The sequence below is a fragment of the Stigmatopora argus genome, chromosome 1 (assembly GCF_051989625.1).
Source record: "Stigmatopora argus isolate UIUO_Sarg chromosome 1, RoL_Sarg_1.0, whole genome shotgun sequence".
NCBI classification, from domain to species: Eukaryota; Metazoa; Chordata; class Actinopteri; order Syngnathiformes; family Syngnathidae; genus Stigmatopora; species Stigmatopora argus.
Window position 1 is genome coordinate 23,339,137 of NC_135387.1, and position 27,657 is coordinate 23,366,793.

At 41.4% G+C, this 27,657-nt stretch overlaps 2 protein-coding genes and 1 long non-coding RNA gene across 3 annotated transcripts; 1 reads left to right on the forward strand and 2 right to left on the reverse strand.

Moving 5' to 3' along the window:
- The first annotated feature begins 3 nt into the window (after window positions 1–3).
- Window positions 4–22,021, forward strand: LOC144082584 (uncharacterized). Its single transcript, XR_013303282.1, has 4 exons — window positions 4–214; window positions 5,233–5,436; window positions 13,522–13,650; window positions 21,683–22,021. It is a non-coding gene; the product is annotated as an uncharacterized LOC144082584 (long non-coding RNA).
- On the reverse strand, window positions 2,253–13,668 carry LOC144082575 (transketolase-like). The gene is made up of 14 exons (XM_077609829.1): window positions 13,556–13,668; window positions 11,468–11,585; window positions 10,572–10,685; window positions 10,404–10,501; window positions 7,665–7,856; window positions 7,439–7,557; window positions 6,043–6,239; window positions 5,742–5,906; window positions 5,528–5,684; window positions 5,041–5,171; window positions 4,280–4,363; window positions 4,102–4,195; window positions 3,901–4,023; window positions 2,253–2,885 (listed from the first exon to the last, which is right to left on the reverse strand). Exons 1-14 carry the CDS (start codon window positions 13,660–13,662, stop codon window positions 2,698–2,700), a joined length of 1,887 nt encoding a protein of 628 aa, XP_077465955.1. The 5' UTR covers window positions 13,663–13,668; the 3' UTR covers window positions 2,253–2,697.
- Window positions 18,696–27,561, reverse strand: dcp1a (decapping mRNA 1A). Its single transcript, XM_077609804.1, has 9 exons — window positions 27,377–27,561; window positions 26,919–26,959; window positions 26,702–26,829; window positions 24,595–24,661; window positions 23,253–23,391; window positions 22,209–22,292; window positions 20,834–21,391; window positions 20,080–20,298; window positions 18,696–20,003 (listed from the first exon to the last, which is right to left on the reverse strand). The coding sequence occupies exons 1-9, from the start codon at window positions 27,539–27,541 to the stop codon at window positions 19,923–19,925; spliced, it is 1,482 nt and encodes a 493-aa protein (XP_077465930.1). The 5' UTR covers window positions 27,542–27,561; the 3' UTR covers window positions 18,696–19,922.
- Window positions 27,562–27,657: the final 96 nt, after the last annotated feature.

Here is a 27,657-nt window from a genome sequence, read left to right on the forward strand (position 1 = left end):
CATCCAGAGTTATCAGTGGAGAAGAGCCCCGAAGCTACTCTCCATGACGCCTCGGAGGGGGAAGACAAAGAAAGGCTTGCTAGTGACGGCGCAGCAGGTGAGAAGACCAAAAAGAGAAAGAGGAGAAGCAAGAAGAAGAAGAAAAATGGCGGAGTGGAGAGAGAATAGCAAGACCGACCGAATAGGCCTAACGTCCCAAAGAATCTGTTACAATGTAAGTTTTTACATTTTATTAAACACTCAAACTATCGTGGCTTTTTCCAATAGTCGTGCAGGAAATTGAACCTTTCCATAGAGCCCTTATTATTCCCACGTGCGGATCGCAACAGAAGCGGAAGGGGGCGCTGCGTACAAAACGTGCTTGAGCATACAGTATTTGCGTCGTCTTTGTTCTCTGCTTTGTCGCTTTGAATTTTTTTCCGCTCTGAGGGATTTTAGCACCAAGCCGTCCGTTTTTCTTGCCTTAGCCCGTTACCGGCCGCCATTATTAACCCATCCCCAATTGAAATGGCTCGGATGTCCGTGGCCGTCAATTGCACTTAGGCCGATTGACAGCTGGTCCGATGGCAGAGACGGCAATTGCTGCACGAACACACAAACACACACACACACATCCGCCACACCTCTGAGCGTAGACAGACCCCCGACAGGCCTATAGGCGGCGAGTCAATGGTCACTGCAGACATCACATCTAATTCCATCATCACGCGCAAGGCCAGCGCAGCGAACAAAGGACTAAACCGCAAAAGAAGACGAGGATGAATTTGCTTCTCCTTTGTTCGCGGTGTGTGTGAACACAAATCTTGTAATACAAGTAAAATAGTCGGTTAAACCCAGTTATGCACGTTCAAGAAGAGCTTTATTTTTTAAATTTTATTTGTCTTTATCTAGCAATTTTATTTCTATTTTTTTACTGCGTGTGCCGAACCTGGCAAAAGCTAAAAGCGTCATTGGCGTCGACTGAGTTGTCTTTTAAAGTGTTCCGAGTTAGACACGTGACTTTAGACATGGGAAATCCAGGACCAATAAAACCACACGAGAATTGGACATACTTCAATAAGCAATTTAATTCATAAATTCTGCGACAAAAGAAAAATCCAGTTATCTATTATTATTATTATAACTACGTTTCTCATTTCAAGTAGGAGGGCGAGATTGAAATCGTTCATATTTTTTACTCTGACGGACCGGCACTAGTTAGTGTGCGGACCTGTACCCGTCCACGGACCGGTGGTTGGGGACCACTGCTGTATATGACAGATATTTAGTAATATGCAACCCCAGATAACAAAATGGACATTGTAACTGATTGGATCAAACGAATGTCACCGACACCATTAACGTTACAGCAAACACACATGCTGCAGTCTGCGTGAATATTTCAAAAGGCTATTAATTATTTACCTATATAAAATATGCACACCTCATGGAGGATTTTTATTTTATTTTTTTACGACAGGCTCTCTTTTCGAGTTAAGCTTAGGCAGCAGAAAGATGTCCCAATCATCACTTTTACTGTTTGAGTAGAATATACGTAACCGCTGATGAATGAAATATATTTGTTGGATTAAGCCAGTGTTTCCCACACTTTTTGCATTGAAAAAATCTCAAGGCACACCAACGTCTGAAAATCTTTTCATTTAAAACTATGTCGCCTATATTAACAATAGTTATTCTTATCAAAGTTTTATCAGCAGGAATCACATAAACCTCCAAAATTATTCCAAAATCTATTTTTTCACACTGACCTAATGTCACCAAAAGTCTGCGGACCCCCGAGTGATGCAAAAATAAGTCATGTCATGTTTTTAATGGCACAATTTGCTGACTTTTCTCCAAATATTACGCAAAAAAAAAAGTGCTCACACAGGCTTTACGTGGCCGAAAGTTGATGCCCTAGAAACCAAACAACTTCCGGTTCATGTTAGAGAGAAAAATAAGCCATAAAATGACTGTTTCACAATAGTATAATCTATAATTTAACGTTCATCATATTTTGATTTTAACTTCGTAATAGTTCAATTTTAATCTCGTTATATTCATATTGATTTTTCTCTGAATATTTCATTGTATGACTTCTTGCAATTTCCCGCGGCAGTGGTTGGGAAACACTGGATTCACCTTTTGTATATATTTGAACACTTATTCAATGTTCGTTTCACTTTTATTTTGTGTATCTGTAAATTTAAATGGCACCAAAGCCATTTTGATGACACATTTGGTGTTTACTGCAAAAAGAAGTCAGACAAGAGTTGTGAAGAAAGCATCCTTTTATTTGGTGTGAGGGCATCTAGTTGTAAGTGGGGGCTAAAAAGGGGCCTTAAAAAGAGTCCGTGCGCCAATACGAAGCGCGTCGCCACTATAATGGGTGGGGATACAATTGAGAGCGGGTGTGGCGTCGCACCCGAAAAGTGAGGTTTCACAAAAGGGATTTGAACAAAACCAAATACACGTCACTTGACTTCTTTCACTTACTTCCACACTACAGCAAAACTTTCGCTGGGAGACAACGAGGAACTTTGTGCCAACAAAACGTGGTTAGGGTGTCCAAACGACAACAATGACCTTTTTTTTTTTTTTCTTTCTCGACGTAAAGGGGCTTTTTCAGGACTGCCCCGAAGTCCCGCCGTCCGAGCTCCGCCCCCCCCCCGGTCGCGCGTGGCTCGTCGTCGCCGCCGCCGAGATGAGGCCGAGCTCTCACTTGGCGTTGGCGGCGCCGCTAAGCACCTTGCGGACGGCCTGAACGATGGCGTCGCGGTCGATGCCGAAGATCTGGAGCAGCTCGTGAGGTTTGCCGCTGCGGGGCACCTGCGCCACGGCCAGGCGGTGGACGCTCAGGCCGCTTTCGTTCACCACCGCCGAACAAACCGCCTCGCCCAGACCACCTGATCAAGGCAGAGAAAATTTGGGGGGAAGAAAAAAAAAAAATAGCAAAAATTGTAATCCCATGGACCGGATCGGACGGAGCCTTAGCGGGCTCCTGGTCGAAATGCATGGCGCGGCTTTTGTATGTAGGTCAGCCAGCGCTTACGGGCCGAATTGAAAATGAAGAAGCTCTGACAGGCCGTTCCAGCTCGCTTCCCTTCCCCCCTCACATGAACATACTGTATCATTCCCCTCTTTTCGACGAGCCCTTGCCACTTTTCATTTGTCCTTCAAATTGTAGTATTTAGCTTGATCCAAAATTTGCCCAAATTGACCTGCGTGTACCCTAAAATATAAAAAAAATAAAATGAAGTGACGCAAAATGAACTCATTCCCTGCTATTGACAATGATAGATGTCCAATTTTCTTAAACTGGCTGGATGCTCATCTTTCCCAGCCATTGACGGCTCTATACGTCCAATCCATTTTGCCTGGGGGTGGGGGGGGCAAATGTTACCTTTTTCTTTTTTCATTTTATGAACCTCTTTATCCTCACTAGGGTCCCGGGGGGTGCTAGAGCCTATCCCAGCTGCCTTTGGGCATGAGGCAGGGGACACACTGAATTGGTGGCCAGCCAATCGCAAGGCACAAGGAGACAAACAACCAATCACTCAGCTAGGGGCAATTTAGTGTCCAATCAGCCTACTATGCATGTTTTTGGAATGTGGGAGGAAACCGGAGTACCTAGAGAAAACCCACGCAGGCCCGGGGAGAACATGTAAACTCCACGCAGGTGGACGAACCGGGATTTGAACCCAGGCCCCCCACTGTGAGGCCGACACGCTAACCATTCTTCCGCTGAGCAGCCCCGAATGTTAACTTTTTGGGGCAAAAATGAACTGGTCTGACCCACATGAGATCTAGTTGGCATGAATGTGGCCCGCGAACCAAACTGAGTTTGACACCCCTATTGTACTTGGTGGATTTTGAGGTGGTCATTTAGATTGAGAGCCATGCTTGTGGACTAAACCTCACCTTCATAGTAGTGGTCTTCCACAGTGATGATGCGTCCCCTAGTGGCCCTGGCGTTGTCAATAATGGTCTTGGAGTCCAAAGGTTTAATAGTAAATGGATCAATCACGCGGATGTGAATTCTCTCTGTACGGGAGAAAGCGGGGAATTGGTGAGTGTGGGAGAAATTGTCGGATCCAAAATAGAGAACCAGGGCTTTTGTACCCTTTTTCAGGTGTTCGGCGGCAGCCAAGGCCTCGTGGAGTGTCACCCCCGCGCCGATGACGGTTACGTGGTCGTCATTGGTTTTGTAAACCACCTGAGAAGGAAGGAAATGGGATGAAATGTAGTCATACTTAGTAACTTGATGTGATTTTTCCATTTTCCATTCAATTTTGCAAACCTTAGCCTGTCCGACATGGAAGTCCTCATTGCAATTGTAGATGACGTTGTTCTCGGGGCGGCTAGTTCGGATGAAACACAAGCCCTGTGGTCCAAAAATTCATCAATTCACATGTACAGTATTCTGCTCCAAAGTAAATAAACAAACAAAAGCAAAAATGTGTCCCCTATTCTAACTGGTCAATTATTTTCTTATTCTCATACTCTAACAATACTATCAACAAATTTACAAATGGGCATGAATTACTCATTGATTTTTTTGAGAAAAAAACTACCGTATTTTCTGGACTATAAGTCAAACCTTTATCATCGTTTTGCTGGCTAATACTCAAGTATTCGACATATTCGACATGTATAGTATATATTTTTTTTTCTCTGACAACCGAAACCCTCTTATGTTGTTTTTGTAGTTATCTGAAAACTGTTATGTTAACAGAACTCTATTTAGCCTGTTGTTCTACATTTTACGATTGTTACTTTTAATCAATTGGATCAAATAAAAAAGGTAATTTTTCCTCTTCATTGTGTATTCTTTGGCCCGTGTCACTTATAGTCCAAAGAATAAAGTACTCTAAAACTTAAAATGCTTGTGTTCTAGCAAATAATTGGTTATTTAATTACAGGTAAATCAAATGTTATTAAAATGCATAATGCCATTCCAATGGAATTAGACATTTGCATTGGGTATATAAGTATATCCATGTTGAAATTTTAATCAACTTGGTCAAGTCAGACATTTCTAGGCGAATTACTCATGAGCACCTTTGTGTTAGCGGCAAGCTCCACCGCTTTTTCGGTGGAAACGCCATCGCTCGGGTAGAAGACGGTGGCTCCGGGAATAGCTCGGAACATGGCCAGATCCTCCAGACCCATTTGAGAAGGTCCGTCCTCGCCTGAACAAATTCGCCAAAACGTATAAACTGACGTGAAACGTGTCCCACCTACTTTTTGCAGCGTGCTGGCGGGCGAGCGTGCAGGTAGTGAGCATGCGCTATACCTGAGGAGGTGGAGGAGAAGCTAACGGGGAGGAAGTGGGAAAGGAATCGGCTCGCCTCCGTGACTCACGTGGGGAGGCGCGAGGAAGAGGAGGAGGAAGAGGAGGAAGATGGCTAGTTCCAAAAGGAGGAGACGGAGGGGCTCGAGTGATTTACAGAGAAGGTAAGAAGGTGTTTTAACATATTGGATCAATCCGTGGTTAGGAATGAGTGCTCGGTAGATAAGAGTAGTAGCTGGCCGTTGATTGGCTGACCGATGGAGACGCCGCAGTGGGAGCCGCACAGGTTGATGTTGCTCTCGGAGATGGCGGCCATGCGCAGCTGGTCGTAGGCTCGCGAGAAGAAGGTGGCGAACGTGCTGGCAAAGACCACGTTGCGGTCCCGCGTGGCGCATCCGACGGCCACGCTCACCTAGGAGAGTCCGTTTTTGGTTTTTGGGAAATGATTCTGGTTACCGAGATGTGGTACCATATTCTGCTCGGCGATGTAGCACTCCACGTAGCGGTTGGGGTGTTCGTTCTTGAAGAGCTCAGAGAAAGTGGAGTTCTTGGTGTCTCCGTCCAGCGCCACCACGTGCTCGTTGTAGCGGCCCAGCTTGGCCAGAGCCACGCCGTACGCCTTGCGGGTGGCAATCTGATCGCAGGCAAACGGCAGAAATAGAGTCCCACGTCACGCCCGAGCGGGAAAAAAACAAAAACATGGTGGTTTTACAAAGATAAGGACTCAGTGAAGGAAAGTCTCCATCCACTGAGGCCACCATCTCACTCACCTTCTCTCCCGGTTTGTAACTGGGCGCGTTGGGCATGCGGACGTTGCGCAGGCTGACCGGCGCCACGTCCTCGTTGGGCGGCGAAGGGTACAGACGCTTGTTGCAGCTGGCCATGCGGCTCTGCAGCTCCTTGATCACGCCTTCGGCCATGTCTTTGGGGAGAGGCTTGCCGTGCCAGCCCATCTTATCCTCGGCCGCTGAAACGTACACGCCGGCCCGTTGATCTTAGCTTGCGCGACTAAGAATTATTATCATCGGCTGCCCTTGACGTCTAGCTGATGTGTTTTTTTGCCTGCGCGTGAGCTGGCTCGTGCATAAAATCAAGCTGACGCTGCATTACAGGTCAAAGGTTAGAATCATGCGGACCAAAGGCTGAGAATGTTATGACAAGTGCTTCTCCCTTCGCACGTTCCGGTGCCCCCCAAAATAGGATAAAAATACACATTGCCCTCCTCAATCCAAACAAAACAGGAGCACAATAGTGCTTTGGCATGTGTCGCCTACACATTCTCGGGGATTAAGACCAAGCAAGGGCCGAAGAGGGGCTGGGATTACTACATGGGGACGGGCGGTAGATTGGACGAGACCAGCGGTGTCAAATATGTGCCCCGTGGGCTCGCTAGGTGGTTCGATCCGGCCCACAGGGGGTGCTGTGCCTGACTTTGTAGTTCATTCATACTGTACGTACAGAATTTAATGGTTTTTTTTACACGAGCACTGGAAAACTAGAATTTTGTGAGTTCGTGCATGATTTAACTTTGCTCAATTTCTTATCCGCAGTTAGACAGTAATCCCTTGATTATTGCGTCTTCACTACTTTGCAATTTTTTCTCCCCGCTATTATAATTATTAAAAAATGTATACAGTAATCCCTCGATCATCGCGGTTAATGTGGACAGGGGAGTGGCTTCCGTTTGCGAGTTTCAACGTGGATTTTCACATTTTTCATGAACTTAAAAAAATAATAATTATTATTATTTGTAAAAAAAAAAAATACATTTTTATGAACTTACACAAAAAAAATTCCCCCTGAAAAAAACGCATTGTAGTGAAGCCGCAATATTCGAGGGATTACTGTATATATATATATTTTAAAGTTCATAAAAATGTGAAAATCCACGCTGAAACTCTTAAGCGGAAGCCACTCTTTTTTTCTAGGAAAAAAAGTTATAATAGGGGTGACCCTACTTTGTGATTTTTTGATCATCGTGGCCATGTCTGGTCTACATTAACCGCAATATTCGAGGGATTACTGTATTTGTTTTCGTATTCAGTCCCTGCAGTCAAAACGGCAGAGAGTTGACAAGGAAACCAAAATGGCCCAAAATCAACATGTGGGACCAAAACACATGAAGCAACCTGGATAATATGACATATAATGATTGTAAATGATGACCTTGGATGCCCTTTCCCTTAATGGTCTTGGCAATGACGGCAAGCGGCTGGTGGCGAGGCTGGCCGAGGACCTTACACAGCTCTTCCACGCTGTGGCCGTCCACGATGACGGCATGCCACCTGCGCAAATACATCAATACTACTTTTCATGTTTTCATCAACGTGTTTATTCAGTGCAGCTCCTGTGATGTACAGAGCCAAAAACACGGTTTGTGCAAAAAGCTCACCCAAAGGCCTCGCAGCGTCGCTGGTACTTCTCCACGTGATGCTGCAGGGGCGCCGGGTCACTCTGGCCCAGGCGGTTGATGTCCAAGATGGCCACCAGGTTGTCTAGCTGGTAGTAGGAGGCGAAGGCCATGGCCTCCCACACCGAGCCCTCCGACAGCTCGCCGTCGCCCAGCAGGCAGAACACCCGGTAACTGCGCACATGCCCACCAGAGCAATTCTGCTCATCTTTAGCCAATCAAACGGCGCGTCTTGCCGGTTTCACGGCAACTCTGACGGCACGCCTCAACGCACAAAAGCGCCCCGCCCGTTCTCATGGTCGCTTTCCGCCGAATGACGACGGCCGACAGCTTTCCGGTCAAATAGACACGTTCTCGTGAGAACCGCGAGATGCGTAGAGACATTTCGCATTCCACCCTCACACGCAAAGAAACAACAAACCGCGCAGGAGAGAGGAGATGAACCCAAAGGAATTCCACAAAGGCGGATGCAACCAGATGAAGGGATGTTGGTTAAGTACAGTTAAAGGAAGAATGGCTTTGGGGCTTTCCCCGGAGACAGTCCGATGTAAAGCATGCTAAATACCTTTCCACGAGAATGAACAAAGCCCAATATGCATTCTTGCTTTAATGGAAACTTGGCTGAAGGGCTAAGAATGCGTTTTTTTGGCCAGCCTTCCCTGTATCCGTGTGCGGTCGATTGGTCGCCGGTCTTTTGGTCGTGGTCTTGTGGTCGCCCCGACCGCGACAACGGGCGACCAAAAGAGCAGCGACCAAAAGACCGACGACCAAAAGACCGGCGACAAAGCTTTAAAGGTAAAACAACACGGTCTACGCATCAATAAAAGCCAACAATGGCCATGAGCAGTTTCACTGAGCAGACGTTTGAGTGTATAAGTGTTTGTATGTACATGCGTTGTCCCTTTAAGAAGCTACGTCAGTCAGGGTCTTAACAAGTTCTCCAACAAAAAACAATACAAGTCCGGGAAATTTGGAGCTTTTCTTTAGCCTAATAATTAATAGGGCATTAAGTATGACTAAATAGTAATCCACAGTTTGTATTTAGGGAATTTGAGCAACAATTTAAATGGTAGTTATCAATAACCTTCCGGGCGACCAAAAGATCGGTGACCAAAAGACCAGCGACCAATCGACCGTGTACCCCTGTATCCCTCCAATGTAGTATGTTTTGTTATAACTCTCCGGTTGGCCCGTAGCTGGACGGAATTTTGTTGTACTCGTACGATTGCAACATTCCCAATGTTGTCCATATTGGCACAATGAAGCTAGCATGAAAAAACAGCTCCCTCGCACATCTACCGCATGTCTTGATTGCATTTAACGATCTCATATTTCGACGTCGCGGTGGATTAACGCCGCATCGGCGGGCTCAACTCTCCCGCATTTGACGCGTTCATTCATGCATGTTTGTTTGTGTGCATTTGCCAAATAACCACACCCTTGCTTGGGTACTAATCGCCCGTTCCAAAATAGCTTACGCCGTGTGAGTCTATGCGGATGAGCGCTTAAAGAAAATGTGCATTTTGAAGTCAAAATTGCCATTGTGTTGTGATAGTTGAGCAAAATGTCATAAATAATGGCAACGTCGCCGATTGGAATGGAAGTGGAAGTCGCCGAATGCAAGTCCTTGACCTAGATAAGGCTAGAGACCACTGGAGTAGGTGATGTGGGGTCTCCATGGCAACGACATGCGCTCGTGCCTGCCTGGTCGGATGATGCATGAAATCCTTGCATTATTAACCCCTTTATTGAACCTTATTTGAATTGTTTGAGCGTATAGACGCCCATTGCCATCAATGGCAACAACTAATCCCAGTTTATATGAATTGGACTATGTTGGTCAATGGCAAGCAATGCGTTAAATAGTATGAAATCGCAAATAAATGAAAATGAACTGATGGGTGTTATTGCAGCATATTTCTGGCATTGAGCACATTTGAATGATGATCTTAGGTTGCCTTTTGGATGCTTCGTTACATGTCACACATAGAGAGAGGAGCAACAGGGAGGCAGGAGACGCATCAAAACGGAGGGCAATGCGCATCTTTCCATTTTTGGGAGGCGTTGGGGGAGAGAGTGAAGCAGATGGGGAGGGAAAGAGGTAGGGAGGGAGGGAGGTAGAGAGGCAGGGAGGGAGTGCTCTTGCATGTGTGCTTGCTTATTAGAGCGGAAACATGTGAGTGCTCACCGAGGGAGCACTACGCTGTTAGACAGCCCTTCTCATCTAGTTTTATTTAGCTTTTATATTGGTTATTAGAAAGAAACAAAGGCCCGACCTTACACTATACGAGTATATGTGTATATGTATACATAAATATATGTATGTATTTGTATATATGTAAATGTATATAGATATAAAAATATATGTGTGTGTATATATGTATGTGTATACATGTATATATGTACACGTATATGGGTATATATATGTGTGTATATTTATATATATTTATATATATATATATATATATATATATATATATATATATATATATATATATATATATATATATATATATATATATATATATATATATACATACATACATATATACAAAAATACATGTGTGTATGTAGAAACTCAAAAATTTGAGCATTATATATTGTTACTGTGAATAGAAAGAATTTGCATTCAACCATCTTTAACCCAAATTAATTGTGCGATAATATTCTGGGAGCTGAATATTTTGAAACCACAAAGATGATAATTAAAGCGGCGGTTACCTGGCCTCGTCGAAATACTTCCCGGTGTAGGCCATCCCACAGGCCGCTCCCAGACCTTGGCCCAGAGAACCGGTGGCCACGTCCACAAACTGCTGTCTCTGGTGGGGCAACATAGCATCTGGTGAAAACCACCCTGATGACGGTTACCCGGCGGGTGTAACGACTCACTGGGACGGGGTGACCCTCCAGGATGGAGTCCACCTTGCGTAGGTTGAGTAGCTCGTTCTCCTTCAGGTAGCCCGTCTCGGCCCACGCGGCGTACAGGATAGGGGCCGCGTGACCCTGGGGAAATTTCAATACTTCATTAGTTATGGATTTTTTGAAAAGGTTTTTTTCTTCCATTTTTGGGCTTTCTTGTATCTGACGTTTTTTTATTTTACTTTTTATTTTTTGGAGAGAGAAACTCACATGAATTTTTAGAACTTTTCAAAGTTGGAACATTATTAATCATTGTTGGCTGGCCAGCACCGCAAAAAGTGTGGCGTGGAGATCCTTTTTTTTTTTTAAATCAATTTATGCGTGGAGATTTGTTTTGCTAATTATTCTCACCCATTCAATTGACAACAGTGGATATCTAATGACGTAGTATTTGGAATATTACATAAGTTCAAGTTTGGGAATTCACATAAACTTCCTATGAAAAAAATGTTGCAAAAAGACTGTTTTTTTTGTTTTTATGGACATTGTTTCAATTCCCCCAAACATGAACAAAAGCTCCCATTGGACACAATTTCTCTTCAATTAGACACTAAACACTAGAGAAAAATAAAAATAAAAAATCTCAAAGTACTACAGTAATCCCTCAAATATCGCAGTTAATGTAAAGCAGACATGGCTGCGATAATCGAAAAATAGTAGGGTCACCCCTATTATAATTACTGTTTTTTTTTCCAGTGCTGAGTCCTAGTAGCAAGAGTGGCTTCCGCTTACGAAATTCAGCGTGCATTTTCACATTTTTATGAATTTAAAAAATATATATAATAAAAAAAAATAATAGCAGAAAAAAAACGCGAAGAAGTGAATTGGCGATAAGTGAAGTCGTGATAATTGAGGGAAGACTGTACCTTGGAAAGGATGAAGCGATCATTGTTGGGATTTCGTGGGTCTTCAGGTCGGTACTTCATGGAATGAAAGAAGACCACGGACATGATCTCTGCAACACTGCAGCATGACGTTGGGTGACTGTAACACGAGATCATATTTAACTCCTAGACATCCAATCCATTTCAGTTCTAAAGCCCAGCCTTGAGTTTCATTGACGGCGCTAAACGCCCGATCCAGTTTGACCTGGGGAACCTGGCAGCGATCGAATGGTATCCCAGTCAAACTGGATCTAACGCCGTCAACGACAGCCCATAAGTTAACGATACAGCAGTGTGTCAATATGGCAGAAGTCAACCTGAACACAAATTGCTGTAAGTGGTGCAAATCAAAGGCTTCTTCTGTATTGCGTTATTTCATGCCAAAACACACGTAGTCCAAGTTAAGATGTAGAGGTTGTCCTCACACACATACTGGATCATATTCCCTTTTGTCTATTTTGTGCATGCACACGTTTTAGATATGTTGCATGTTATTGGCATCTTCATTTCCACTCTACATGCCAGAAATACCTCACAGGAACCTTCCTCCAATAAGGCTTAATCTTGCCTGAAAGGAAAAATGTCATCAAATGATAATAATATATAATACCGAATCATACCAACACTTCATTAAATCATTTGAAATTTATTCTTAAGTCTTCGTTCATTTAGTATAAATTTAGCACCAAAAAATATGGCCCAATAGAAGAGTACAAATGTAAATTGCGTAAATTTTGAACCACAGAAATAGAATAAATGAAAAATAAAATATTTAAAATAATGAACTTAATCTGTAATTAGTGCTTTAGATGTCTTTTGTCCATTATTCTCTAAATTAAATGGTGTTATGGATGATTGAAATGACGATAAAAAGTGACTTTTTTGGCCTTCTGTGATGCAAAATCGGCAACCACATCATAAAAGATTTCCCCATTTTAGACTGGATGCATTGACACTTTACTGACGCTAGGGGAGGCAGTGCAATCTCTACAAGGTCTGCCACGAAGGCTCTTTTGCGCCCCCAATCAGATTGCGCCCTGGGCAGTCGCCCACTTTGCCCAAAGAAAAAAACGGCCCTAATTTAAACCATTGATTTAAACTCAGCAAAAAATGAAATGACTTTAAAGTCAGGGAGGATGTCGTTCTTTTAACGCTGCCGTGACTGAAGCGTGCGAGCAGGCGGGGCTTAAACGGGGAATAGCGTGAGAGACGGAAAGCTCCATTTGACCTAGTCCGTGAAACACGTAGCGCTTTGGAGCGTGCGCATTGGAGCGCCCATCGCAGTCAACTGGACTCTGCTCCTCCTCGTTCGCCTTATATAACTCAACACGGAAGCGGATCGGGGATCAAGACCCTGTTCTTTACAAAGATCTCTTTTAACCCCTGACTGCCCAGTTGGCGATTGCCATTGACAATGTCCATTTCATTTGGACTGGTTGCGAGTGATCACATTCCCGGACAATCGTTTCAGTCGAAATGAATTGGACGTCTATCGGTCTCAATATTGGGCAATCATTTAAACATTAGGATTATTGGGGGCCCCGAGCAGAGTACATTTCTCATTGTATTCATTTTAATGTCGTCATTTTTGGTTGTATTGACCTTTGTTAAATTTTAAATTAATAATAAATGGGATTTCTGCATAGGTGGATGCATTTTTTTTTAATGATCAAAAATATACCTTTTTAAAAGGGTTATAAAACAAGCATATTTCTTTAAGTGAATTATTATCGCATGTTGCACGTCCGTCATCATATCAGAGATGTCGTATCAAATCTTAAATAACCATTATCACCAGTTCCATCTTTTCTTCTTATTTCCATATTCCCTTGAACCTGTACTATTTAATCATAATAAAATACTGGCAACATAAGTGATATTTCTTCGCAGTTCAATAATAATCCTTAAACCATATGAAAAAAAATCTTAGAAATTTTGACATTTTCATATGACCAAAATTCCTATTCATTATATTCTGCACCTGCTACAAAAAATCCTGTTTTTTTTAATTTTATTATTATTATTATTTTTTATAGATTGTACGTTTTGTGGAAGGAAGGGTACTCTCACCCGCTGCCCGCTGAGGTGGTCGCCTTGATGGAGTTGATCCGGAGCCGGTTGGCGAGGTTCCGGAGTGCCTGCACCGTCTGCTGGTCTGGTTTATGGTAATCTTCCATTTTTTAAATTATTTGTAATTTTTTTTGGGGACGCGTGTATCCTTACAAATGACAGTAAACTCCCCCCAAGATGGTCTCGCGTGCGGAATAGTCGGCTGCAGGGGTTAAAAAGGAGATAGTGGCTCTGGAGCTGTGACAGAAGAGAGATGGGTGAGGGAGGGGAGGAGAAGGGAGGGGATGAGGAGAGGGGGGAGGGGAAGGGGGAGGGATTTGGGACGGCAAGGCAAGGGGGCGTGTTAGTCAGGCAAATCCCCAGAATATGGCTAATCTAGTGCTAAAAGCAGCCTACACTCACACTTGAAAGAGTCACGCACTAGCGCGCCCTGTAAATGGGAGGGGCTTGGATTGAGAGACACGCCCACATCCACAGTCCACTCTGGTGTCGTGTGCTAGAGATTGGCATCCATTTACTACCACTAATACGCCTATATGTAGTATATTGACCAGGCAGAACTCCTAGACTTTTTGTAGTGTAAAATGAGATTTATTTTGAAAAATTCCGTTTTTTTTTTTTACTCGCTGGATGTCATTGACGGTGCTAGATATCCATTTTGACCTCGGATGTCTAGCGCCGTCAAAGGCACTGAAAGATGGACATTCACGGGACGCCCTCCGAGTTTAAATGAATTGGACACCTAGCGCTGTGAATAGTATGCAATGCAATGACTTAAATACTATGAAAATAGTATTTCTGTATTCATTCAATTGAATTATTTAGCTTTCATTAATGTTGTATTGATATATTCATCTATTCCTAAATATATTATTTCATCTTTTGAACGGCTTTATCCTCACGAGGGTTTCAGAAGACGAGAGTGCCAAAAGGTATTTACAATGTTCCCTCTAGGCTGCGCGCGTGCGCAATTGCGCACTAGTCTCGTCTTCTCTGCACACAGCAAATCATATGGAGCGCACAATAAAATCCCATTTTTTTTAAAGCTGTGAGGCCGACGCGCTAACCACTCATCCGCCGGGCCGCCCATTCATAGATATTAATCATTACATTTTATTATTACTAAATCATTTATGTGTACTAGACATGCACCTGCTTATGGCAGGTGTGATACTGGTGTGTGCCCATAGTGAGCAATGATGATCTTGCTCACACCGGTACTACGTGTGCTCAGGGAGGTTGTCTTTCTGCTCAGACAAACGAAAAATTAGAGGGAACATTGGGTATTTATCAAATTATATACAGTGGTACCTCGAGATACGAGCTTAATCCGTTCCGGAACTGAGCTCGTATGACGAGATTCTCGTAACTCGAGCGGACGTTTTCCATTGAAATGAATGGAAAACAAATTTATTTGTTCCAGCCCTCTGAAAAAACACCAAAAACAGGATATTGGATTGGAAAAAATGTTTTATTTCTTCTAATTCGCCATCTATTAACAAAGTAACACATAACTAGTGGTTTAATAGTAATAAAATGTGTTTAATCTAACTAAAATTGGGCAGATTTCGCCGACGGGAGACAGAGGCGTTTGTGGGCCTGGGGGGGGGTTCATTTTTTTCCACGACAACGCACTCGTAAACGGAACAAACAAATTTAAATTAACTTGGATTAATATATACAGACACTCAAACATACGTTTAATGTAACTTTACACAAAACTGAATTCTAATTTTGTTACCTTCGTTTTCCGGGTTGGCGGTTTGCCACGCCTCCACCCTCACGTTCGCTATCGATGGACTGTTTGCTGTTGTATTGCCTTCAAAATATTCCCAAAATGATGCACACAAATGTCCTCACAATAGGATAACGCACGACCACTTGCCAACGAGAAATAGTCTTTAAAGAACGATCGCGGGAGCTTCTTTCCTTAGAAAGAATAACAGGAAATACAATAGTTGAGCTTACCCACGTATTGATTGTGGGTCATGAAGTTTTATTCTGAGAAAGGTTGCCATTGCCTATGGGTGTTGTGTGCACGAGTATACTTCATTACCCAGAAAGCCCTCTTTTTGCTCGCGCATGCGCGTTGTGCGTTTCCTGGTCTTAGGAGAAACTCGTCTGAATTAATCGTTCCGTGCTCGTAAATATTGTTATACACGAAAGATATGCAAAAAAGACCTGGCTTGGTCGCATCACGAAATTTTGATCGCATGACGGGCGAATTATTCGATCGAAATTTCCACCGTAAGACGAGAATTTTGTATGACGAGGCACCACTGTATAGTACTACTATACTATACAGACGCTCCCCTACTTACGAACATTCAACTTACGAACAACGGTACATACGTTCTTAAAAAACGACATAGTATAGTATGGCTTTTTTCCCCTAAAAAAACGACATAGTATAGCATGGCTTTTTTTCTTGAAAAACGACATAGTAGAGGAAGGCTTTTTCCCTAAAAAACGACATAGTATAGTATGGCTTTTTTCCTTTAAAAAACGACGTAGTACAGTATGGCTTTTTTTCTTTAAAAACGACATAGTATAGTAAGGCTTTTTTTCTTAAAAAACGACATCGTATAGTATGGCTTTTTTCCCCTAAAAAAACGACATAGTATAGCATGGCTTTTTTTCTTGAAAAACGACATAGTAGACGAAGGCTTTTTCCCTAAAAAACGACATAGTATAGTGTGGCTTTTCCCCCTAAAAAACGACATAGTATAGTATGGCTTTTTTTCTTAAAAAACGACATAGTATAGTAAGGCTTTTTTTCTTAAAAAACGACATAGTATAGTATGGCTTTCCCCCCCTAAAAAACGACATAGTATAGCATGGCTTTTTTTCTTGAAAAACGACATAGTAGAGGAAGGCTTTTTCCCTAAAAAACGACATAGTATGGCTTTCCCCCCTAAAAAACGACATAGTATAGTATGGCTTTTTTCCTTTAAAAAACGACATAGTATAGTAAGGCTTTTTTTCCTAAAAAACGACATAGTATAGCATGGCTTTTTTTCTTGAAAAACGACATAGTAGAGGAAGCCTTTTTTTCTTAAAAAACGATATTGTATAGTAAGGCTTATTTTCTTAAAAAACGACATAGTATAGTAAGGCTTTTTTTCTTTAAAAAATGACATAGCAAGTAAGGCTAAGAGAGTCGGAGAATAAATCTGACTTCTGATTCTTCACCTTCTAGTTGTTGCTGTGGTCCACTGGCAAAATCATTGGGTCAGAACATGAGGTGGGAATCAGGAGTGAGTTCAATTCCACTTGTTGCAATTCTCAAATTGTTTATTGAGGTAATGAAAAGGATAAATACAACTTCCAACTTTACAGTGGTGCAGTGGCAAAGACAATGGGTCTGAACTTCAGGTGGACTCAAGTTCAAATCAGAAGTGAGTTTGATTCCATTCTTTGCAATTCTCAAATTGTTTATTGAGGTAATTAAAAGGATAAATATAACTTCCAATCACATCATTTCAGAAGACACTGTGGTCCAGTGGCAAGAACAATGGGTTGAAATTGAAGTTGGACACAAGTTCAAATCTGGAGTGAGTTCAAGTCCACTCTTTGCAAATCTCAAATTGTTTATTGAGGTGATGAAAATGATAAATATAACTTCCAATCACCTCATTTCAGAAGTCACTGTGGTCCAGTGGCAAAGACAATGGGTCAGACAGACCTCAAGTTGGTGGATTTGACTGCCATGTGGGAAATGGGGTTTGAATCCCGCTCTCGTTTGACTAATCACTACACTAGTAGTTCAGTAAATGGGTAATCCTTTTTTCATTCAAATAAAGACTTAGTCATTTTTTTCAGCAAAACAATATTTCCGGTCAGCCGTTGGGAGGGGGGGGGGGCATCCTGGTGGTGTTCGACAGTCAGCCTTCGGCTGACTGCCGACACCATACAGTTGTTGACTGACGACACCGGGACGTGAACCCTCGACACCCATGTCGCAGGCAGGTGACTGACCCACTACACCACGAGGCGGCCCGCCTATACATGATTGGAAGTTATATTTATCCTTTTCATTACCTAAATAAACAATTTGAGAATTGCAAAGAGTGGAATTGAACTCATTCCTGATATGAACTTGAGTCCACCTGAAGTTCTGACCCATTGTCTTTGCCACTGGACCACAGTGACTTCTGAAATGATATGATTGGAAGTTATATCTATCCTTTTCATTACCTCAATAAACAATTTGAGAATTGCAAAGAGTGGAATTGAACTCATTCCTGATTTGAACTTGAGTCCACCTGAAGTTCTGACCCATTGTCTTTGCCACTGGACCACAGTGACTTCTGAAATGATATGATTGGAAGTTATATCTATCCTTTTCATTACCTCAATAAACAATTTGAGAATTGCAAAGAGTGGAATTGAACTCACTCCTGATTTGAATTTGAGTCCACCAGAAGTTCTGACCGTTTGTCTTTGCAACTGGACCACAGTGACTTCTGAAATGAAGTGATTGGAAGTTATATTTATCCTTTTCATTACCTCAATAAACAATTTGTGAATTGCAAAGAGTGGAATTGAACTCACTCCTGATTCCCACCTCAAGTTCTGAACCAATATTTTTGCCACTGGACCACAGCAATAACGAGGAGAAGAATCAGAAGTCAGATTTATTCTCCGACTTTCTTAGCCTTACTATACTATGTCGATTTTTTAAAGAAAAAAGCCTTACTATATACGTACATGCATTCCTGGTCTACAATCGTGACAAGTGCATAGTGCCCTCTAGTGGTTGAATATTCAGACTGCACCAGCAAGGCCTGCTTGAGCTGTATAGTTCAACCATGAAAGCACTTATTCGATGACACGTTGGACATTTTTTTTGTGTAACGACACAAACGAGTTTCATTATAATTGTTGTTTAATTCGATAACCAAGTCGTTGTCGATTAGTTGATTAATTTGTCAGCCCTAGTCTTCATGAAAGCACTTTATTATAGAAGATGCAAGAATACGAACGAGGTAGTGCTCTGAAAATACACTGTACATAGTGCATATATTCACTTTTTAAAGGTAACTTTTCAAAAATGTATCATTGCACTTTGTCAACAAATAACGTTAAATGAGCATACGAAAAGACGACCCTCCCCTAACCCTTAATGAAATTGAGAGGGTTCATAAAATGACGTTTATTGTCATCGTTTAACAATAAACATCTCACGATAGACCAAGTTAAACATGGCCACTCCAGTAGCAAAAGCAAAATTTCCCCCAAATGATAAGATCAACCACACGTGACAATTAAAATAACTTTAGAACGTATAAAAAAAAATCCTCAAATGTTTTTTTCTTCCTGTCATGAGCAAATAAAATGGCAAAACATAATGACATCAACAAATCAACTTGTGGGATTAACGAGTCATTAAATTGCTATTTGCCAAGTTCCAGTTTTTCTTAATTTTAAACCCTTGTGTTTATTTAAATATGTATTTTATTCCGAAAGACCTCAATTTCATGTGCAGCTTGGGGACAAACAATTATTTGATGTTATTTTGCATTAAACAAAATATTTGGTGTTGAAAATTTGCATTAATGTGAAGGGGTGACTACTAAGCGGTTTGACAAATTGTTATTAAAATGAGTTGTCATGAGTGGCAAAAAACAAACAACTGGTTCCAAAGTAAAACACCAAATTTGCTGAAAAACATAACTTGCTCAACTCCAAGTCAATGTAAACATTAGGTTCGGTTTGATGAGTTCTCCCTTGCCCGATTCGTTATCTTAAAAAGAATGTTTAGCGTAAAGAAAATAGAAAAAAAAAAACAAGAAAAAGGAGAGTAAAATGTGTAAATGTGTGCGCCTTTTGACGAGCAGCTTTCAAAACTGGATTTGAGGGGAAAAAACATGAGGTCATGTTCCAAGTGCTTCTCAATAAAACCCGAAAGGACCGTCCGTATATGATTGCTGGAGAGAGAGAGAGAGAGAAAAAAAAAAAGACAAGGAAAACGATAAAAACACTCTTTTAAAGAGATTAACAAGACAACTTGTCACATGTTGACAAAATACTTAAATTCTCATGAAATAACGAAAATACTATTTAGTATTACAGAAGGAGGTGAAAGTCCACCACCACCACCACCAACACAAAACCCAACACCAACACCATCCCCCAAATAGAACAATTAGTCACACAAAAAAACACTTTCAAAGCCCGGAGACTAGAATACCGGCTCTCATGAACTAGTCAGTCCAAAGTTGGTGAGACCTTGGCAAAATGTTTTGGTTCAAACAAAACCAAAAAAAGGAGGAGTAAGAGTCAGTCAGTCTCTCAACAGGCTCCTCAATTCCGTACTCAATCTCACTTGAGCACCTACTTGAAAGAAATTGCCAGAGTTGGAACATTATAGCTTCATGTGACTGAAATCGTTGGATAGGCTTCGCAAGTACGCGTCGTGAATGCTCCCGAGGAAAGCCGGGTCATTCTGAATGGGGAATAGGAAGAAATTTCAACAAAACTGCAGACGTGAACAGTTATAGACATGGCGATCAGTACTGTACCTTAATAAGATGTATGAGCGTTTTCTGGAGCTGGGCCTTGTTGCAGGACGCTTGCGGGGCCTCCGTAGAGACCCCGCAAGTGGTAAGGAGTTCGGAGGGTGGTGGGGGCACTGTCGCTGGAGCCGTCTTCTTGACCGACTGCTGCTGGAAGGCGCTAGGGGAAAGAAGCACGGAGGAATCCGACCCAGAAATGGCGAGAGCGGGATTCAAAGGCACGGCCTGAAAATAGGAAAGACAAGAAAAGTCATATTTCGTTGTGGTTAAAGAGAATTTTCCGATTTTGTGAGCCTTTTTCTGAGTGGCATCTACCTGCGACGCGGACAAAATAAAGCTTATAATGATGTCATTTTCTAATGCTATTCAAATCGTTTCCCTTGTTCAATAGTTAGTTCTTGCAAAGAATAAAAAAACACAAGCAGCAAATTAACTGTCACTCACGGTTTCGCTTTGTGGACACACGTCTACACTGACGTATCGTTGAAAAGGAACAGTTCTTTCAAAATAATTGAATGTTTTGACAATGTGCAAAGTGCAAAACTTATTTAGAACATGACCTTGGGTTTTGAAATTAATTGCCACAAGAAGATGGTGAGCCAAAGATGAAAACTTTCTACATTTTTTTCCTGTTAATTGCCAGCTTGGTTTTATTTTTCCGTCGTTTTGATACGAAATAGGTGTATTAAGTACTTTGCTAAAGACGGAAAATTCGTAGTATTTGGCAGCTGTGAATAGTGAAAAGAGGACGACAACTCACTGATATTGCTTTCATCAGGTTTGCGGATTTGGAGAGAAGATCCATTTCTTGTGTGAGCTGGTGTGCTGGTTTACTGATGCGCTCTAGGAAGTTGTGGGGCGGAGCCAGAGAGCTCGGCAGGAAATTGGGCGCTAGAGTGGGTTTGTGGATTTCCGCGTTCGACGGCTGGACCGGCGGCGCCTTTAGCGGGCCTATTATTTCCTGTTCCAAAAAAGGCCGGGGAACAGACTGCGGCAACATGAGCCCGCTTGGAGGCCGGGGAGCGACCGGAACCAGAGACCGGGGCTCGGCCCCCGGCTGGAAAACGGCGCTCGGGTGAAGCGCGTACGGGTGAGGGTGGGGGAGAAGGCCGTGTCCTCGGTGATCCTGGCCAGGCGGGGGAGGGCGGTGAGCGTTTTGGTGGGCGGGAGGAGGATAGGTTTGGTTTTGGGGGTACACCACTGAAGGGTCTATTGAAGTGAGATTTTGGGTGGGCATGGCAGGTAGAGATGGGTCCTTGGGCATGGATGAGCTGAAAAGTTCTTCCACTGTGATTTGCTTCACCACTGGATGAGGCTTCTAAAGGGCAAAGGAGAGGAACATTGGGAAGAGAAAATAAAGCCTTTGTGATGCCTAATAAATGAAATGAAATGCCTTTTGACACAAGCTTCGTTTTCACAACAGGGCAACGACACGACTTATTGCTACCCACTTTAGTTACTTTCTACCATTACCCATGTTGACTACTACTTATGCTACTTATTTATTATGTTGACCACTTATTTACCTATTAGTATTTATTGATTATTTATTCATCGTTACTATGTATTGGTCATCTATGTGTTTTTTTGTTTGTTGTTGAATTCATAGACTCTGAGACTTGTGCGCTCTCAACAACCTGGCGCTGAACTTCTCCAAAACTATGGAACTCATCCTGGACTTCAGGCGGAATAAGGTCGCTCCGCTCTGCTGATCTCACTTGAACTACTTATTTTTTTATTTCTTATTGATTGATTATTTATTTGTCTGTTGTTGTTATGTATGCACTATTTGGTGAAAGCTTTAAATTTCATTATACTTGTATAAAGACAATAAAAGCATTCAATTCAATTAATCCAACTGTTAGTGTTGAATCTTTGTGGCAGATCGACAGATGAACTACTGGCTGGTATAAAAGCATTTGTTTACATTGAAACTTTGTTGCAAGTGACACCACCAAAAATGAAAATGTTAGCAACCTGGCTTAAGAAAAGACTTATTGATCTTCTCTCTTGTCAACAAACAACTTCATAAAACGTAGATTGGGCAGTGAGTGGAAAATAAAATTCCTAGATATCAGAAATGGCTTTTCAATTCTCAAATTGAATGGAAAATATTGTCAAAATGCATTTGATACCTTATCAGGCAGCTGAGAGCTGTGGATGTGATGATTTACAGCTCCTTTCGCATTCAGCTCCGGTGGTGCATCTCCTGACTGGGCCTGCATCAGATACAACTTTGCCTTACTCCTAATGCTAAACAGGCGTTTTGGAAAAACACTGGGTACCGTATTTCCCCACACTAATAAGGCGCAACCAAAAAACACTTTTCTGAAGAAATAATTATAATAATAATTAAAATTATAATCGGTGCGTCTTATATATGGATCAATATTAGTTCATCAGTGGATGAAATGTAGCACATTTCCATCTAGTGCAAGGGTGTCAAACTCTGGTTTGCGGGCCGCATTAAGGTCAACGCCATTTCATCTGGGCCGGACCATTTTAGATTTAATATTTAGATTTTTATTTATTTAATTATTTTTTAATTGGATTAAAAGAACTGGATCAAAAGCCCTAAATAGTATGTTTTTATAGATCTAAGACAATGCTTATTTAAGCATTTTTTTCTTAGTAATGGAAAATTTTGTTTCTCATTTCAAATGGAAATTAAATATTTTTTTAAATTATGTTCAATATTAAAGTGGAAAACGGAAAATATTTGTATATTTATCTTTAGATTTTACAAAATGCTTTTTGAACTAAAAACACAAAAGAAAAAAATGGATTAAAAAATTGCAATGATTGATTTAAAAAAAGGGCAAAATCAGGAAATGTAATGTACATCTATCATTTGAATTTGATCCTAAAATAGAAAGTCGGCACTTATGATTTACTTTCTCTGGCCACACAAAATGATGCATTGGCCCCCGGGCCGGCACTTTGACACCTGTGATCTAGTGGATGTGTAAAACAACCCCTAACCACTACTACGACTGCGTCTTATAATCTAGTGGGCATTATACTGTATATGAAACAAATTTTACCATGGGCTATTCATTGAAGTTGCCTATACTCCGGTTGGCCTTATAGTGCGGAAAATACAGGATAAATAAATTTGTCCTAAAGCATGGAAAAGTAGAGCAGTTGATTTTTTTCCCCGTGTCATAGAATCTGCTCACCTTTTGGTATTCCTCCTTTGCTTTGCTAAGCAACTCCATAATGTCCTTTGGCCTTGTTTCGGGTACTCCATTGAGTCGTCTGGACTCTGCCTTTTCTGGAGATGCTCTTTGCGCATGTTCAGCTTCGAGCTTCACAATTCTAGCCAGAGTTTGCAACAGAAGAATGACGACACGACGCTCAGGTAACTTAAAGAATGTACCAATGATGTAATATTACAAGATAAAGCATTACAGTAATCCCTCGAATACCGCGGTTAACGACAGACATGGCCACGATAATCAAAAAAATCGCCAAGTAGGGTCACCCTATTATACATTTTCCCCCCCTTCAGTGCTGAGTCCGAGTAGCCAGAGCGGCTTCCTCTTACGAGTTTCAGCGTGGATATTCACCTTTTTTTTAATTAATAGCTGAGAAAAATCGCTAAGTAGTGAATTTGCGATAAGTGAAGACGCAATAATCGAGGGATTACTATATTGGAAACTAGTGGATTAATTTTGCCAGGCAAAATTAGTCTTTCATTGCCATCTTGTGGTGGTTTTTACAAGCAACCACAGTAAACCAAAAATATTTAACAGCAGGGGAATCTTTTATTCCCGCTTTTTTCAGTATTTGCTGCAGCGCTACCAAAAGGATTTTTACTTGCTAACAGATGCCATGAGATGGCATCAAAGTATTTTTCTCTATTAGACAAGATTACACCAAATTGAATACTGCTGCAAGGCACCATCAAAATATTTGCACTAAATGATATTTTATTTCATACATGGCTTTTGACTGGCCTCTAATTACTAAACAAGGGGATGTTGAAACACCCGATGATAAATACAGTAATCCCTCGATTATTGCGGCTTCACTACATCGCGTTTTTTTTTTTCGGGGGAAATTTTCTTTGGTTAATGAAATTTTTTTTGTAAGTTCATAAAAATGTGAAAATCCACGCTGAAACTCGCAAGCGGAAGCCACTCCCCTGCCCTTCGCTTGCTACTAGAACTCAGCACTGAAGTAAAAAACAAACAAATATGAAGTAAAAAAAAAACATATACATATGTTTTTTTAAAATAGGGGTGACCCTACTTTGCAGTTTTTTGTTTATCGTGGCCATGTCTGGTCTACATTAACCACGATAATCGAGGGATTACTGTACCCAGAACCATACAAATATTACTACAATACATAAAAATCTGTCTTCATTTGGTTATTAATTATGGCACAATCTTTTCAGAGGCCATTACTATATGGAAAATATGGGACATTATAGCACTAGTATTAACTAAAAGCGAACGAATGCATACAAGACTAGGCCTTAGATGAGAAAACACCGTAGACATAATACACACTTACTTTACCATAAGCTGGGAAATGCGCTGGCAATCCCTCCTGTCATAGAACCAAATACTGTAGATACCCACTGAAAAAAACAAAAAACAAAACAGTGACTTGCATTGCCATAGGGCAATACAATATGTTTTTAGGGTGATTTCAACAGTTGATTCTCCATCTTTTAAGTCATTTTGCTGTTATTGGATACCCTGTTTTGTTAGCACTTTGTTTTGGGCCTCTTTAATTAAACCCCTTTGAGTATACCGCCATTCCTGGCCTCCCCGTTTCCCTGCGATCGGGTCCATCCCGTTTTCACGTGTCACTACGTGACAACAGGGATTTCCTTCTGTGCATCTTAATTTTTCATTCCACATTAATTGCCATTAATCTTGATCTTCAAGCATAAGTCACACGGACTTGTGTGTGCGCGCATCAGACAAAATGTACTCTAGTCCTTTAGGAACCCAGGGCTGCCTAGCAACCAAGGCGTGCGCATCCTGACAGCATCTCTTGAGTGCCACGTTACTATAGGACCACGTAAACAGGAGGTTAAGTGTGTATGTCTGTGTATTTCTTGACACACTCATTATACACTCTCCCCTCGCTTTGAGTAGACTTTTCACTTTTGGATGCAGTGACAAAATCCAGTTACAAACTGGATGAGAATTGCGACTGAACTTGGCTTATTTATCTTGAATCACATGTTTTTTAAGCTGTCATTTTTCTGATCCAGAGGCGATACCGAAACAACCTCCAAAGCAATTATTCCATTGATTGTTCAAACTACTTCTGGGATTGAAATGGAGACAAATACGTTGTGACTACGTTGACTTGGAAAGAGAAGCGAATCGAGACTGAAACTCAATGAGAAGGGACATCATGGCTTGTGTACCAGGCGGGCTGAAGTGCAAGCCAAGCCCGAAAGGGGAGAGTTCTCCATTGACTTTGACCTTGGCTATGCTCTTTTTCCTGGTAAGCAAACAATTGGGAAAACGTTCCACTTCTTTATTCGTAGCCTTGATGAAACTGATTTTCAAACTTGTACTTGACTGCCTTGGTGGAAATACCGTCAGCTACTTTTTGAAGTTTTGAGGATTGCCCCCGTCCTTAAATATGACTGACAGGGTGTCTAATCAAAAATCCACTGGGTGCCAAGATCGCCGTGTATGGGAATTGTACTTCACTGAAGAATATGAAGAACTAAGTACAAGCCTTAAGGAACCTCAACCATCTTTAAGATCTGTGTTGGTTTGAGTAGTAATTAATCAAGACTACTTAGAAGTTAACCAGCTAATTTCAACTCACACCACCAGAGAGACGTCCTACAAAAAGAAGAAGAAATGTTTCTAAGAACACTAACAAAGTGTTTATTTGGCCTAAAACGAGGTACGGTGCTGATATTTTTCCTTTAAAAATTGCATATTGTGAATGTTATTAAAGCACACTATGTGCAAGATGCCATTTCCGATACAATTGTTGACTTGCTTTATTAAAAACCAGAGATATCTTTTGTTGCCAAGCAGCGCTGATTGATATGAACACTGGACTGGTAATATTTTATTGTAACATTGTATTCTCTCGTTTGGAATTTGATGATAATAATAATAGCAATACGTTCAAAAACGTTAAGACTGGCGCAAAAAAAGGAAAAATTGAGCATTACTAATACTAAAATGTTTGGTAAATTACTAATGTGAGTGTCATGAATGAAATAAAAATAGTATCCGAGAATAGTTCAATAAACGGCTGTGTGGGCAAAAAAAAAAAAGTCTCTGCGGTTTTCACCAATGTTAAATTGCAAGGAATTCAGGGATTTTATCACATTCAGTCTAAAATGATTCCAAGACTCAACAGATCAGGAGCAGGTTGGTAAAACCAAGGTCAGTTAACAGTTTGTCCTTACATCTAGAAATGTATAAATTAAAAGAAAAGGCGATTTTGTCTGAGACGGATTGACGTAAAGTGGAAATTTCCAATTCATTTGCATATCATGGGAAAAGAGAAAACAACTGAAGGCAAGGCCGGTCACATTTTGTTTGCTTTTTCTTTGTTTTCCAAAATTTGAGAATAAAGACTATGAAGCGTTTGAGTATTTTTGAAGCACCTTTGCCCCAAGTATTGCACTTACTGTTGCCATTTCTGTAGAGAAGGAAAGGGTCCTGCAGCTGGAACTCGAGGTCTTTGTTTATTGGTTCGACCAAGTTTTCGGTGCTCAGTCGGTTCATTATTTTGAAGCCGTGATAAGGAGAAGCAGACCTTGGTCGAACAACATTTGGAATTATTGTTTTATTTCCTCACTGGTTTATTTTCTTGCCCTATATAATAATGAGATAATAGACACTTACCTTGTGTAAACAAACATGGTTCCTTCGATTTCTGTCTTCTCCTGTAATTAGTGGCGAGACAATTACTTAAAACAAGATTAATGGAAGAGAAAATACAATAATTTACGTAATATGTGCCGTATTTGTTCATCCTAATTTGTAAAATATTTTATTAGAAGCATTTTTTTAAATGTTGGACCTCATTGTTTGTACTTCTGAGCCAACCTTTTGCTCATTATATCTATCAACAACAACTCAAAACATTATAATTAACAATATCCAGAGTAGGGCAAGCGGTATAAACGCTAGTGTCATATATTTTTCTGATGACAACATCTGTCAAACATTTATTGTACGGATGAAGACGAGATTTGCCTGCGCACACGGTGTTGTTTGTATGCAGTTAGCCTTAGCAGACCAAGTTAGTTTTTCGAATCGCGGCCTCTTGCCTCGCTCTCGTTTTTGTTGGAAAAACTCACCCATTCGTTAACTTTGGAGTTAAAGTTGTATAGGGCCACCTGTCCGGTAACGTCAAGCAACGTGTTGATGTAGGGGTCTTGTCTCTGAAGAGCTGCTAAGCTCATCAAATGTCCAGCATTAACGGTGTCCATTTTGTATGTGATGTTGCTCCTGCACGGACACATGTCTATAGGGCACGTGTAACTTCCGCTTTAGCCGGAAGTTGGTCAACTGTGCCAGATACCTAGCGATATAAGGGTGATGTGCATTGTAAGCCAATTGGGACGATTGTTATCCCTTT

Bases quoted from the DNA above. Each gene is read 5' to 3' on its own strand.
- LOC144082575 (XM_077609829.1), bottom strand. From the start codon at position 13,662: ATGGAAGATTACCATAAACCAGACCAGCAGACGGTGCAGGCACTCCGG. The intron at 11,586-13,555 runs GTGAGAGTACCC...CTCGTGTTACAG, and splicing joins ACCACCTCAGCGGGCAGCGG to TCACCCAACGTCATGCTGCA. The intron at 5,907-6,042 runs GTGAGTGAGATG...GCCTGCGATCAG, and splicing joins GTTACAAACCGGGAGAGAAG to ATTGCCACCCGCAAGGCGTA.
- dcp1a (XM_077609804.1), bottom strand. From the start codon at position 27,541: ATGTGTCCGTGCAGGAGCAACATCACATACAAAATGGACACCGTTAAT. The intron at 26,960-27,376 runs GTGAGTTTTTCC...CACTAATTACAG, and splicing joins ACTCCAAAGTTAACGAATGG to GAGAAGACAGAAATCGAAGG. The intron at 23,392-24,594 runs GTAAGTGTGTAT...AACTCTGGCTAG, and splicing joins ATTTCCCAGCTTATGGTAAA to AATTGTGAAGCTCGAAGCTG.